Genomic DNA, 16277 nt, shown 5'->3' on the forward strand with positions numbered 1-16277 from the left:
AAATGCTGGCCTTGTCAGCATTGTTCACTTCACAGGAATGAAATATAAGGTCCTCTGGTTTGGGTGATTCAATTACACATTAGTTTTAGCAACCAGCATTATTTCTTTAAACGATGTCTCTGTTGAATTGCTTTGATGATACACCACAGTCTAACCACAGAACTTATTTACAGCTGCACCCTCAGGGAAATTAAAATGTCTCCTTAATCAGATTGTTCCCATCAAGCAAAACCTATTAGAGTTTAAAGCAGTAGTAATTAACTAACATCCAAGGAGATGCTCTTTCCCCTCACTCCTCAAAGGAATGTTCCCCATAAACCACATCCTTATCAACTAGTCAAAGATCATAATCAATATTAAGTCTGTTCTTCATTCTCTTGTCCGGACTCCCTCCATGCATCACCAGCACTAAAATATGTGGGAAATTCCATTTTATTAACTGTACATCTGAACGTAAATTATTTTTCTCTCTTTCAGACCCTCACTTTCTGAATAATAAAGAAATGTCGGATTTAACTTTCTTAGTGGAAGGAAAGCCTTTTTATGCACATAAAGTTCTCCTAATTACTGCTTCCAACAGGTACGATAATGCAACCCGAATGATTTTTAATTTGTACAGAAAGTGCTGGAAAAACTCGGCAGGTCTGCCAGCATCTGATGACAGAAACGAAGTTAATGTTTCAAATCCAGTGACGTCTTCAGAACAATGCTGCCAGACCTGCCTAGTTTCTCTAGCACTTTTGATGTTTTATTCCAGGTCTTCATGATCCACAGAATTTTGTTTTTTTTTAAATTAATGCCTATTTTGTCTCTGCGGGTGTACAACAGCCACTGTACCTGAACCACATCTCTGTCAGTAAGAGGTCAGTTGGAAATGAAGATTCCCATGCTAATTATTTTTCCCCCAGCCCTTCACTAACCTCCTTAGGGATTGTGGCCGACACTTAGTCCTCCTTCTGCAATGCAGATGAATTTGCTAGTTAGCTGGAATGTGCGAAAATACCAAAATCTCCTGTTTTGCACATTGGAACTGCACGATAGAATCCCTACCCCATATTGTGATACTTTATTTCTCGGCTGTGCCCTCTTGACAATTGACAATTGCAATAACTCCAGCTATAAGAAAGTTGTTCCACATTCCATGCACCCTTTTGAAAGGACAGCCAGTTTATCTTTTCATTAAAATAGAAATCCAAGCATCTGTTGTTATAGAAACAACACATCAGTGTCCAACAGAGTGAGCATGTACACGTGAAGTGTGTCATTCACCATCTTGGAAAAAGCCAAAATCAAAACGTCCTGTGTTCTTGCTCCTGACACATGCAGCTAAGCGATCAGACACCTGTTCAGTATCCCTTTTGCAACTTGAACCGCCGAGATCACAGCTTGCACACTGCCTACTGCTTTCAGTAAAATTATGTTTCTTTGGACCTTATCAGCAGCTGTGAAGAGTGCTGTGTCCAGCTGCAGAGGCATCACCTCTCCCCACAGTCATTGATTCAATCCCTCCATCTCAATCATCTGAGAGTCATTGGCAGTGACCTGAAGCTTACATTTACGTTGCTCATTAGCTGCCTGACAACACCCAACATGCAGCCAACCCTCGTGTAGCATTTTCAAGAGGCCGAATGCCTGGTGTTGAGTTTACGCATTCTGATACAGGGATGGTTCAGACTCCGTAGGTCATTTGGCTGTGTCCAATTTCACTCCCACCCCCCCACCCAAACCGCATTTCTCTTTAAATCCTTGACGCAGATACCTTGTATTCATTGACAATGACGTCTTAGTCAACTCATTGCAATTTGAGAATTACCAATGTGTTCAAAATGGGTGTCTGTTAAAAATACAACCTGTATACTTGCCACTGGCCAATAAAAGGGTCAAAGGAGAAATGTTACCCACCTTGCATGATAATGCATATGATTTGTACACAGTATTTGCATTTTTTGATTTTAAAATCTCCTCTTCAATTTTATTTCTTATGGAGTCAGACATAGCATGTAGTTTTGGAGTATTTTACACTGCTTGCAAAACCAGTCAGTCAAGGTCGCATGTACATACCACAATAGTTTTTACAGACTGTTGATGAGTGCAGTAATATGTTATATTTTTAATTTGTTATTGCTCTGTGAATTAAACAGTATGGAAACAGACCCTTCGGTTCAACCAGTCCATGCCGACCATAATTCCAAACTAAACTAGTCCCACCTGCGCGTTCCTGTTCGATATCCCTCCAAACTGTTTCTTTTTCATGTACTCATCTTTCTTGTATATTGTCAATTAAACTAAGAAAACTAAATTAGCTACAGAGTGTAACTTGTCACATCCTGATACCCGTGATTGCACTGTCCTAACCACTGAGCACTAACATCTAGAAAGACAAGGGCAGCAGATACGTGGGAACACGACCATCTGCAAGTTCCCTTCCAAGCCAAACACCATCACAACTTGGAATTGTATCACTTGCTTGTCACTATGGCTAATTCAAGATCCTAGAACTCCTTTCTTAAAAGCACTGTGGGTGTACCTACAGCATGGGGATTGCAGTGCTTTAAGAAGGCAGCTAATCACCAAGGGTAACCAAAGATAGGGAGTAAATGCTGGGCCAGCCAGTGATGCTCACATCCTAAGAATGATTTTAATGAATTAGTTCACAAATTAAAATCGCACTAATGGTAAGAAACATTTGTGGGACTTTGAAGGTTTGTGTCAGAGTATTTCCTGACATGAAACACCACTAGTAATTTCCTGTACTGTGAATCCTCAGTATTGGACAAGCTACATGCAGCTCTAGTAATGAATAGTAGGAATGTTGAACCACTTCCCAGTAAACAGTTGCTGACATTCACTACGGATAAGTGATATGTAACATGACAAGACTGAGAGAAGCAAAGGATTTTCATGATGGAAAGTAATAAATAGAATTTGTGTGAAATTGTTTAACCAGAATCTTATCCCATCTCAACACTCTTCCCTTAGATTTAAGATGCTACTGGCTAATAAGACATCTCCAGAGAATGAGCCATGCAAGTGTATAGAGATCAGCGAGATTAAGTATCACATTTTCCAGGTACAAATCAGTTTTTGAACTTTAAAGCATGGTGGAGTGGGTAATGTGGCGATCTGACATACTTTGGTAGGATGCGAAACCCCAACTATGCTAACAGGTTGCGAAGTAGCAATGATGTGACGAGATCATGTTGAGCCTCACATTGGCCTCTGGTGCATTTCTCTTTGTACATTTGCATGTCATGAAACAGATTTATAATAACTTTATCTTGAGGGTAGCACTTTAATAGTACACCAGAATCTTGTGCCCGATCTCTTAAATGTGACATGCATCAGTCAGCTTTGTTCCACCGTGTGTGAAGAAAGCAACTGTATGGCACAAGGTAGTGAATGGATAGAAGTTGGTTTTTGGGTGTAGCGAGACTAATATCCTTGGTAAGGTACTCTTGAAGGCTGGTCAAATCAAGGAGATATTGAAAAGCAGATGAAGGGCCTAATGAATTGAATTGGATTGCCCAGATGGGGGATCCTGAGGGCTGAACTGGGGGTGAGTGTTCTAAAGGGAATAGTTATGTAAAAGGGGAAAGGGTACTTGAAATGGTAGCAGAACCAGAGTTAGCAAGTGTGTTGGAAATTCGCAAGGAGTGGATCACCTAAGTAAACATAAGCATGAAGGAGGCTAATGGAGAGTTCAGGATCAGAGGGTGGTTCGGGATGATCATAGCCTGACCAATTAGAGTCAACTTGCCCAGTTTAAAAATTGAACTTCTGGCTGTTAAATGTCAATCAGCATTAAGGAGTGCAGTTTCTACTATGGGCTGAGGGGTGGCAAATGGAGTTTAAAGCGGAAAAGTGAGAGGTGATTCACTTTGGCAGGAGCAACAGGAATAAAGAGGGCTGGGATAACGGTAAGATTCTTGATAACGTAGATTAGCAGAGATATCTCTGTGTCCATGTATGTACAGATCTCTGAAGGTTGCCACCCACCTTGATGGGGTAGAAAAGAAGGCATACAGTGTGTTAGCTTTTATTAGTGGAGGGGGTTGAGTTTTGGAGCCACGAGGTCATGTTGCAGCTGTACAAAACTCTGGTGCAGCCACACTTAGAGTATTGTGTACAGTTACTAGGATGTTGCCTGGTATGGAAGGAAGGACTTATGAAGAAAGGTGAGGGACCTGAGGCTGTTTTTGTTAGAACAAGGATGAGCGGTGACTTAATTGAGACATAAAATAATCAGTTCCTGGATTATGGTTTTGAATGCCTTTTATTTCACTGCTGTTGCTTTCTTCAGTCTTCATCATTGTTCAGTGTACTCTCCTTTGAGAAGCTGTTTGGATCTCCACGTCAAGGTCTCTGTATGCACTGTGTAATTGGCCACTTTGAGGCACACAACTACAATGTGGTCAGTTGCACCCGAGTGTTGCTTCCTTCAGTTATGAGCAACGCAGAGGCAGGCCAAATAAATTTCATGTCATTCCATGACACAGTATAATTTGAGATTACATTTAGTACGTTTGTGTATGAACTAGCTAAAGTTGTTCTTGAGTCCTATCTCTTGCAGTCAAGTTTTGCCTTTGACGTTAACTAATGAGCAACAATTATTCACAAATTTCTGTCTTTGAATGAACTGCACAGTTTCTAGGATTCTGATGTGAAGTACTAACAGGATATATTTACATTTGTCTGCATTTCATATTAAGTGTTGATAAAGCCTTGGTCTTTTTACTAGAGAAAGAAAAATCAAAAGCAATAGTGATATTCTTAGTTGATGCTGTACTGACCCAAGCTGCCTCTTACCCTTTAGATGATGATGCAGTACTTGTATTACGGTGATACAGAGTCAATACATATATCAGTTACTGACGTGCTGGAGGTAAGTACCCTCACTATAGATCATTAGAATATATAAAGTATTTAGCATAGAAAAAGTTCTAATGCATTCACAGAGGTACAGTTCAGGTATCCAGAATGATTAGGAGGGGTTATCAAAAAGCTTAGTCAAAGAAATTTGTTTAAAGATCTTACAGCGGCGAGAGATATATTCAGAGAATCCATCCTCTCATCTCCTCAGTCCATTTGTCACAAACTATTGAGCATAGTAATCAAAGGTCTAGGTAGATTAAGATACAGTAACTGATTGCAGTCGAGGGAGATATGCATAAAAAGTCAGTGAGAGAATGAGTTCAACCAAGTCTGAAGAAGGTAACAGAATGAGGATGATGCCATAAGAACTGTAAATACAAAGGTGAGAATCTTACATTTGAGGAATTGAGTCACCCACGTCTAGGTCAATGAAGCCAGGGGTGATGGTTAAACAAGATTCAGAATGGATTGGGATACAGACAATATATAGCGAAAATAACAGTGAAGCTATTGAGGCTGGACATGTGAACTGTGGAATAGTTTGGTCTGATTATGATGCTGGTAATAATTTGTGGCAAATAGTCGGAGGTGTGAGGAGGGTATATTTTATTACAGATCTGAACATAATCCTGTCACAAATTTAAGTGATTTCTTAAGAATCTATTGATTTTGTTCTTGCTCAAAGGGTCAAATGACTGATTCCTGCTCATATTTCTAAAACTGTCTGATTGAGAAGTAAAGCATTACTCATGTTTGTCAGTAAGAATTTAAAGAGCTGAGCCTACATGTAATAACTGCAACATAAAAGATGAGACGATTTATGACTCAGACTCGGAATGTGAAATCCATTCAGGGAGAATCAACATCAAAAAATTTCCCAACATTTCAGCCACTTTCTTTGGGATGCTTACTCATAGAGGATACAAAGTCTCATTTGGCTGTGAGCTAAATGATCATCAGAATTCCTACTTTTCGTCACTATACAGACACTCTGGGTTGAGTGTGGACAAGTTCAGGTTTGAATGTGACACACCCCATAAACACATCGTCTGCCAAGATTCATGATGCACACCTCTAGTCAAGACAATAGGATAGCAGTCAGCACTGATGGATCTATAACACAACAAAAATCAGTGCATTGAAAATAACAAACTTTCTTCTGCAAGACATTTCATCCATCATATTTTAAAGCAGAAAATATGTAATCCAATTGTGAATTTATGAGTGGATGTTTATGCCCTTCTGGGCTGAATTTTCTTAGTTAGGTATGCAAGCTACATTGTCAATCCTTTCCCTGTCCAACATTATGACTTGTGCAGAAACCCAGAGGAAATTCAGTTCCTCAGCTTCAAGACCTTGGATTAAGATTTGAAATGGAAATGAATTATCAGTAGCAAAGACTAATTCCTAAGGAATTAAACCCAGGAGGCAGTTCACATTTACCTTTGATCTGGTGACTTAAACTCAAATTCTGTGTAATTTTCCCTGCAGTATAAACAAAGTATTGTGTTGGGATCTCAGCTAGATCACCATGGGCACATTAATGTGAAAGTTAACGTTAGAAATATGTCATATAATATAGAAAACCGAAATTAAGTTTTCTCAAATTATCCTTCATCTGCCAAATATCTACCCACTTATTTATATAATAAACTTGAGATCTTTAGTCCCCTTCTGCAAACTTATTGTTTTGACTTTAGCTAGATGGGTAGGCGCTAGAGAAACTTAGCAGGTCTGGCAATATTTGGGGAGAAATAAATCCAAGTAGTCAGATTTGAAACATTAACTCTGTTTTTCCGTCCACAGATGCCAAGTTTCTTCAGCACAGTTTTTATTCCAGATTTTCAGTACCTGTAGCATTGCTACTTTTTTTACCTATCTCGGTGCTATTGGCAAATTTAGTTACCAAACATAGGGGCGGCACGGTGGCTCAGTGGCTAGCACTGCTACCTCACAGCGCTAGGGTCCCAGGTTCGATTCCAGCATTGGGTGACTGTGTGTGGAGTTTGCACATTCTCCCAGTGTGGGTTTCCTCCGGGTGCTCCGATTTCTTCCCACAGTCACAAAGATGTGTGGGTCAGGTGAATTGGCCATGCTAAATTTCCCTCCGACTAATGCACCTAACACTACGGGCAATGGTTCTGGGTGGACTGGTTGGGCCAAGGGGCCTGTTTCCATACTGTAGAGAATCTAATCTAATCATATGATCCTTTCTTCCAAGAAGTCTGATCCAAAGTCCTCCTAAACTCTAAAGAGTAAAAGCCTAACCTTTGCTACCTTCCCTCATAAAGTAAGCCCTTCATCCCTGGGATAATGCAAATGAACCTTCTCTGAGCTATTTTTTCCAAGTAAGAACACAGACTTTTTTGTACAAGTTATTTTCTACCAGTTATTCTACAAAAGTCTTAACTATTGTGATGTCGAGTGAATTTCAAATATATTCCAATATAAAGAAATTTGGAGTGTGAACATTTGCATCTACCCGCCATTCATTTTCGCTGGACCATGAATGCATATGAAGTTGTGTGATCAAGAGGGAAGACTATTGGAAAGAACCTTACTGCACACTGTTAAACTAAACAGAGGTTCATTTCTATAAACATCTAAGGACATGGAAGATGATATTAATGTCTTAATAATGAGCTTCTCATGGATGCAATAAGTATGATCCAACTGCTGATAAAGGAAATTGCTGTGGCTGGTGGTTAAGAGAATTATGATTTTATTACTTTCCACTGGAAAATTAAAACAAAAACTAGAGAATCATGTTTAATTTGAGTGTCTTTGTTTTTCAATTCTTTAGCTACTGTCTGCAGCAAGCCTATTTGAGCTGGAATCATTGCAGAGACATTGTGAGATCATCTGTACCCAAATAATGAACCTAGAGAATGCAGTCATCATTTATTGTTATGCTAAGGTAAATCTGGTCTCATACTTGGATGATATTCTGTCCCTTGAACAAAATTATAGTGCAAAATGCCATTAACTGCTTTTGTCTTTCGCATTAGTTTTCTCCTATAGAATTCTTGCTGAAGCTATAGATCAAGTTCAAAGCGATGTACAGCATGTTGTAAAAGCCTCCACCACTTCTTCTGGCAACTCACTGCATACTGCACTACCGTGTGCATAAAACAATTGCCCAGTAGGGCCCTTATAAATCTTTTCCCCTCTCACCTTAAAGCTATGCCCTCTAGTTTTGGACTCCTCCACCCCAGGGAAAAGATCTTGTCTATTTACCCTATCCATATCCCTCATGATTTTATAAACCTCTATAAAGGTTGCTCCCAGCCTATTCAGCCTCTCCCTATAGCAAATCCTCCAACCCTGGCAACATTCTTGTAAATCTTTACTGAACCCTTTCAAGTTTCACAACATCCTCCTTGTAAGCAGGCAGACCAGAATTCTTCTCAGTATTCCAAACGTGGCCTGGCCAATGTCCTGTAGAGGAGAAAGTGAGAACTGCAGATGCTGGAGATCAGAGCTGAAAATGTGTTGCTGGAAAAGCACAGCAGGTCAGGCAGCATCCAAGGAACAGGAGAATCGACATTTCAGGCATAAGCCCTTCCTGAAGAAGTATCCGACTTGTTGTGCTTTTCCAGCAACACATTTTCAGCAATGTCCTGTAGAGCCACAACAGGACCTCCCAACTCCTATATCAATATACTAATTGATAAAACCAAGCATACAAATGCCTTCTTCACTATCCTATCTATCTGCGACTCTACTTCCAAGGAGTTTTGAAAGATAAACTAGTTAGCGCTATGTCAAGATCATGAAAGGGTAATGTTTTGGTTCGAAGTTGGGCAGCAGTTTAACTTGCCATACAGTTGCTAATCTTTGAAAATGAGCAGGCTGACAACTGGGCTGATATTTATCCCACAAACAATGGCATGAGAAAAAATAATCTGACATGAGGAGGAGTTGTTGACAGTGAGGAAGGATGTGGCAGCTTACAGCGGGATATAGATAAGCTGCAGAACTGGGCAGAAAGGTGGCAAATGGAGTTCAATGTAGGTAAGTGTGAGGTGATTCACTTTGGTAAGAGTAACAAAAAGATGGGGTACTGGGCTAATGGTCGGATACTTGGAGGTGTGGATGAGCAGAGGGATCTTGGTGTCCATGTACACAGATCTTTGAAAGTTGCCACCCAGGTAAATAGTGCGGTGAAGAAGGCATATGGCGTGCTGGCTTTTATTGGTAGAGGAATTGAGTTCCAGAGTCCTGAGATCATGTTGCAGTTGTATAAGACTCTGGTGCAGCCGCACCTGGAGTATTGTGTGCAGTTTTGGTCGCCATACTATAGGAAGGATGTGGAGGCACTGGAACGGGTGCAGAGGAGGTTTACCAGGATGTTGCCTGGTATGGTAGGAAGATCGTATGAGGAAAGGCTGAGGCACTTGGGGTTGTTTTTCATTGGAGAAAAGAAGGTTTAGGGGTGACTTGATAGAGTACAAGATGATTAGGGGTTTAGATAGGGTTGACCATGAGAACCTTTTTCCACGTATGGAGTCAGCTATTACGAGGGGGCATAGCTTTAAATTAAGGGGTGGTAGGTCTAGGACAGGTATTAGGGGTAGGTTCTTTACTCAGCAAGTCGAGAGTTCATGGAATGCCCTGCCAGTAGCAGTGGTGGACTCTCCCTCTTTATGGGCATTTAAGCAGGCATTGGATAGATATATGGAGGATAGTGGGCTAGTGTAGGTTAGGTGGGCTTGGATCGGCGCAACATCGAGGGGCAAAGGGCCTGTACTGCGCTGTATTCTTCTATGTTCTATGATTTGATTGATTATCTTACGATCCAAGGTCTCTTTGTTCAGCAACACTCCCCAGGACTTTATCATTAAGTGTAAAAATTCTGCCCTGATTTGCCATTCCAAAATGCAACATCTCACATTTATCTAAATTAAACTCTATTTGCCACTCCTCAGCCCATTGGCCCATCTGATCAAAGTCCGGTTGTACTCTGAGGTAACCTTCTTCGCTGTCCACTACACCTCTAATTTTGGTGTCATCTGCAAATTAAAAACTATACTTCCTATGTTCTCAATAAATGATGAAATGCAGTGGACCCAGCACTGATCCTTGTGGCACACCACTGGTCACAGGCCTCCAGGCTGAAAAGCAACCCTCTACTCCCACTCTCTATCTTTAAGCCAGTTCTGTATCCAAATGGCTAGTTCTCCTGCATTCCATGTGATCTAACCTTGCTAACCAGTCTACAATGAGGATGTTGATTAGTTGTCCAACAGTATTTTGATCAACTATCAGTGACAGATTATTATTTAAATCTAATGGGTCTCCCATGAAATCCTGCTTTCAGATTGGACTGCATAAACCAATATTTTACAAAGGTTACTTGAGAATGACAAAGAAAGAATGTTGATTGTTATTGCTGCTTATGATTTTGGAATAAAAGGGAAATTTATAAGCCTCAACAACTGCCCCGAGTGAAACTGCTCATCTAATATCTACAGCAATTTCCAAGAATCTTTGGTATTCTCACCAAGAAACAAATATACTTTAGATTACTTGTAAAGAGAAAAAAAAACACCCAGTGTGAGAGATGCCAAATGTTGGGGGAAGAAAATGAATTTAAGATTTTCCTTTTCCAAACTAGCTATCCTCATGGTATCTTTATGTGACACTGCTGCTTCAGTTGGACATTGTAAATGTTTTTTTCACTGTTTAGGAATTGAACAAACTTTTATTCAAGAACTTGGTCATCAATAAGGGAGAACGTCTCTATCCTAACATCTGAAGCAGCAGGGAATTTTGAAAGATAAACTAGTTAGCGCTATGTCAAGATCATGAAAGGGTAATGTTTTGGTTAGAAGTTGGGCAGCGGTTTAACTTGCCATACAGTTGCTAATCTTCGAAAATGAGCAGGCTGACAACTGGGCTGATATTTATCCCACAAACAATGGCATGAGAAAAAATAATCTGACATGATTTGATTGATTATCTGGGCTCTTGCTCTGCCATTGATCTTTGTGCCCAGTAAGACGGAAGGGCCAAATGGCTGCCTTCTACTTTGAAGGTAACGTTGCTATGATCAAAACTTCTGTACATTTATTCCACACAACTGCCAGGCAATGACCATCTCCAATGAGACAATCTAACCATTCCCTCTTGGAATTCAGTGGCTGAAATATCTACTACTAGCATCCTGAGGGTTACACTTGACCAGTAACTCAAGTGGATAACTACCATAGCAGGTCAGAGTAACTCGCATCTTCCCAAAGCCTGTCTATCATCTACTGAGCACAGGTCAGGCATGTGGTGGAAGACTCCCCATTTGCTTTGCCTGGTTCAACTGAGGCATTCTAGTGGATATTGGATGATTATTTGGTTAAAAATAATGTACAATAGTATGAGGAAAAAGCAGGACATTAACACTTAGGTCATGATGTGCATTTGAAGAGCTAACACAGGCGTAATGGGCCTAATGGCTGCCTCCTGTGCCACAACACTCCTGTCATTGAGATATAAATGGAGTTTTTCTTTAACTCCCTTGAAAACTAATTGTATGTATTTAGCAGTGTATACAGTAATTAAACTATTTATTCACCATCTCTCACAGTTAAGTCACTATCTCCTTATAAGAAATTAGAAATTGATGAGCTGTGCATTTTTAAAATGTTTAGAAGTTGCAACATTGACCTACCACACAGTATAATGACTGGATATTTTGTTATCCTCAGATACACAATGCTGTCAAATTGCTTTCCTACACAGAGAGCTTTTTCTTGAAAAACATGGGTGCACTTCTCGATCAAGAATCTTTCAAACAGCTGATTTATGGGCGCAACAGTAAACTGCAGGGACTGGATCCCCTACAGGGCTTGGACTTGGCATTAGCCAACAGAATGCGATCACTCTACATCATGTCAAGGGTGTGAAATATTAATCAGCAATAAGCTGGGAACATACATGCAGTACTAGAGACCCAAGGTGGCCTATCTCTTGTCTCAGTCATTTTATTCCCTTACTTTGTGATGGTTGGTTTCTTGCTGATTTAATCATCATCATCAACAGCACACAGATCAACATGATTTCCTCTGTGAATTGTGCTTGATGATTTCATGGCTGTTAGGTAAAAGCCAAATCTGCAGATGAGCTGGTGATCGACACTTGATGATAATTCTACATGACTATTTCTTATCCCTGATATCTCACAGCCACATTGGAGTAATGGTGAGAGGCTACTTGAGCCACATTGCTTTTGTCTAAAGTGACAAGGGAGGGATCAGATAGGTGATATTGTACCTTTGCAAACCAAAATAACTTTCTTGCATGTTTTTGGCCTTTTCTCAAACTCAAAAGGAGGATAACAGAACTGTTGGTACTACTCTTCTAACACGAGAAAGAATCTAACCACCTCCCCTTGGTATTGTCGAATTTCACACTTTTAATATTATGAGTGTAACCATTAGCCAGAAACTGAATTAGATTAGTCATTTGAAATGTGGTTCAAAAGCCAGTCAGAGGCTTGGAATTCTGAGGCAGATGATGTGAACTAAAGCTCAGGAGGAGTGTGATAAAATATTCTGAACTTGCCTGGATGGGTGCAGCTCCAACAACACTCAAGAAGCTTCACAACGTCCAAAACAAAGCAGCCTGCTTGTCTGACGTTCGATCAACCACCTTAAAAAAGCATCAACTATCTTCACTATCACTATGTATTCCAACAACAAGATGCATTGCACCTTTCAAATTCATAATCCTATTATGGACAAGGACAAGGACAACAGATGTGTATAAGTATCATTACCAGAAAGTTTCTTTTCAGGGCATACAATATCATGACTTGGATATTGCAATTCCTTCACTATTGCAGAGCCAAAAAGTTCTGGAACTCTCTTCCGAATAGCACTGTGAGTATACCTACAATACCTGAACTGCAACGATTCAAGAAGACAGCTTGCCCCTACCTTCTCAAAGGCAAGTGACACACATCCCATGGGAAAAAAAAATTCAGACTATGCATGCAGCTTAAATATTCAACATAATTCTACTTACCTGTGCAGATGACTCTGAGTACTGCATTTATGAGGGTCATAATCAAAAGACTGTAGTCATGTCATTATTATTAACTTAGGGAATTATGCTTTATTAAACTTTTGGAATATGTATGTGCTAGTTATAGACTAGTTATGGAGAAATCAAATGCTTAATTATAAATATGTAGTACATCCAGGTAGGACCGAAAAGTTGGGCTGTAAAGTAACTGAAATTCCTCAGGGTATTCTTTCCGGGATGCACGATTCATGAATTTGTTTCAATTTTTGGTCAACTATTTTATGCCTTTGTTACAATAGCACCATAAGAATCTTCAGACAACATACTGATCAGTTTGATAAAGTTGCACCATGGAATTTCAGTTTCTAAGTGCACAGGAACATTTCACTTTTACATTGAATGCCCAGATTGAATACTACTTGTTAAACATCAGAGGTACTATGTCATCAAGAAAAAGGATGTATTATTATTGAATACAAAAAAACTTTTTTTTTGGTGGTAGATATTAAGATGTACTGAATTGTGAACCAGTGCAAGTCATCAAATATGTTAATCATTATAGATCAAAGATTTTAACGTGTACAGAATAGATTCAAAGCTTAATTCTCCACTAATAATGTGGAATCATTGTTTACTTCAGCAATGTAGTGTCGACAACATTCCAATTTAATGACTACATGCGACCTACTGCATCAGAGCAGATGCACTTTGTCATAATAGAAATATTCGTTAACAAGTTAGTTCCTTTCAACTAAAAAACCTGTTAGAATTTCATACTACAAGCAATTGTTTAATATCAGTGGCATACCAGTAAGTGTTAAATGGCATTACCTATAATAACCATGACCCTAGTTTCAACGCATTACCGCAGCTCTCACAAATTACACTAATATCAGAAGGCGGCTTTGGTATGTCCCTAGCCAAAGCACTTTATAAGACCCATGTTGTATCTATGTCATTATTGTGATTCATTGTGCCTCAGTTCGAAGATGATGTCTACTCAGGGTTATAGGTTTCTGCTCTGATGGAAGTGACTGAGCAGACTGATTCTTGATCTGCAAATCTTCGGATAGATGGATCAATATGTCTCGACTTAGTGAATTCAGAGTTCCTTTACTTTCTGACTGCACTCTGCCTCAACATTAAGATCTGATTGAAAGTGTGATTGACGAACTGTTGCCATTTTCCTCCCAGACATTAATGTCAATGTTTTTATGCTATTTGCATCCCCGTTAATATTTAGGTACTTGAAATCCCCAACTATTTTTGCCTACTGTGTTTCACTTAGGAATCTACCAATACATTTGGTCCTAGAAATCTCTCCCACTCTTCATGGTTGAATTTCTGTGTAGTACTTTACTTTGGTCTCCCAGAACATTGCCCATTCCAGAGTTAGGAAAGCTGGTCCCAGCAGCGAAGATGCTGTTTAGCAATCTGGACACTGTGTCCTGTCCACTGTCGTTGGTTTGACAGGTGATTTGGCAGAAAGTTAGTAGAATTGGCTTGAAGGATTTGCTTGCCAGTCCTCCCATTGAATCTGGACAATATGACCAAAAGCACTGCTGCTGGAATTTCTTTCACTGCAGTACAGGACAATGCGGTGATGACTACGGCTCTGCAAACAAGGGCTCCTGTTGACGTATGGAGGTCTTTCTTGTGAAAGACTCACTGCTTAGTTTCCGAAAGGTTGAACTGGTACAGTCACATTGCCTCATGGACAGTGATCTTTGAGAGGTAACTGCTGAAGAACACGAAATTGGTCTTTCTATGAATGCTGCCAAAACGAAACTCATCAAGTATTTGGCTGTACCAGGTTTGAGTTGAAGAGTGGCCATTCAGGGAGAAGTTCTTTCTCATTTCAGTTTTGAAATGAATGCATGTGGCCTTGACAAGAGCGAAAGTTCACCAGCTTCAGAGGCCTCAGCTGGGAACCCATGAGTACTGCTAGTCTCATTAAACTATCAAATGGATAAAAACAATGATCGAAATGCAGAAATGGCAGTTCACCTATGGACTCTACCACAGGTTAGTGGGTCATAGTTTAGACAGTATCAGCTGTCACTATGGATTCATAGTTGGGTTATTGGAAATGTTATTTCTAGTATTAATAGATGGCATTGTCATCCTTTGGAAGAGACACCATCCTGTGAGTGATAACAATTTTGTCTATTTGACTCTAACAGCAGCCTTTCTTTGATATCAAAGGTGGTGATCCTTCACTGCGATTCCCCAGGTGCTAGAAGCATAACAATGTCAGGATCTTGCCTTGTGACCTGCATTTAGAGTGGGTTCAGCATTGTTTTAGACTGGGATTTGAATAAGGCATCCACATGATATCGACCTACATTTCAGGTCATAGAGCATTTGAGAACAGGGTTTGCAAAGATTTATCCTCATAATGTCTCCTCGACAAATCTAGTTCACAACTACAGATAAGAGTTTTACTCAAGCTGACAACTGTCTCGCGGTTATTTCACAGCTGTTAGACTGAGATGGGTGAGGTTCTTTAGGCTGTCACAGAAAGGGATTTGCAAACACCTGTTTGCAAATTGGGAAGATTATGAAATGGTCTGCCTTACTTTCATATGGCCTTATGTACTGCCATCTAGAAAATTAAATTTGGGGACATAACAATAGCACTACCAACAGACTTATATTTGCATTTTACAGTGAGGTTTACAATGTTTTTCAGATGCCCTTTTCTTATTCAATCGCACGTGGTGATGAAGGACATCTGCCTCCTCACTCTTTGCTTTCACATTAACTGATACACTATCTCTGTTTAGGTTATGCACTAGCAATGGTAAATTTAGAACATTAATTGGAAACTGAGCTGCTTTTCTCCTCTATTTGTAATTCATTCCCTCCCCCTCACCAAGAGTGGAGCTTGTGGAGAAATTGTTACTATGAACACACACTGTCTCTATTGCTCTGTAGCCAAAAGAAACATGACCAGTTGAAAGGTTTTAGATTAAAAAGGTTTACATTGATCCGGACTCAACATGTATGTATTAAAAATCTGTTTTACAGTAATTATAAGATTGAACTAGTATTGCTCATCCAATGCACACTATATGGAATGACAGTCACCCAAAAGTTCAATTCTAAAGCTTTGCAGGGCATTGTTCAAAAGTTAGAAACTGTATATATAGACATTTCCTTCCTACCTTCCGATTAATTCTCCTTTCCAGAATAAATTTGAGACAAGCTGGAAGACAAAGACTATAGTCAATGAATAGCAATAAGTAATCAGCTTCTAATTTTTACACCAACCCTGTATTTCGCTGGCTTATTAATGTTCATCAAAAGTGCATTAGATAGGAACACAACAGGTAAACAAACTAGCTGGTTAGGAAAATGGCTGTTGGTAATAAACAACTTTTAAT

At 39.7% G+C, this 16277-nt stretch overlaps 1 protein-coding gene across 2 annotated transcripts in view; it reads left to right on the plus strand.

Annotated features, from left to right (window-relative positions):
* LOC122557675 (ankyrin repeat and BTB domain containing 2b) overlaps window positions 1-14224 on the plus strand; it is a 211104-nt gene extending 196880 nt beyond the window's left edge. For both annotated transcript variants that reach the window (XM_043705511.2, XM_087996331.1), the window contains 5 exons: window positions 478-580; window positions 2980-3070; window positions 4814-4882; window positions 7676-7789; window positions 11574-14224. In XM_043705511.2, coding sequence (XP_043561446.1) covers window positions 478-580; window positions 2980-3070; window positions 4814-4882; window positions 7676-7789; window positions 11574-11771 — 575 coding nt within the window. In that variant the 3' untranslated portion in view covers window positions 11772-14224. The remainder of the gene's footprint in view (window positions 1-477; window positions 581-2979; window positions 3071-4813; window positions 4883-7675; window positions 7790-11573) is intronic.
* Window positions 14225-16277: the final 2053 nt, after the last annotated feature.

This window comes from Chiloscyllium plagiosum, unplaced genomic scaffold (assembly GCF_037043375.1).
Source record: "Chiloscyllium plagiosum isolate Xiang-an unplaced genomic scaffold, Cpla_swu_hap1 HiC_scaffold_18, whole genome shotgun sequence".
NCBI lineage: Eukaryota > Metazoa > Chordata > Chondrichthyes > Orectolobiformes > Hemiscylliidae > Chiloscyllium > Chiloscyllium plagiosum.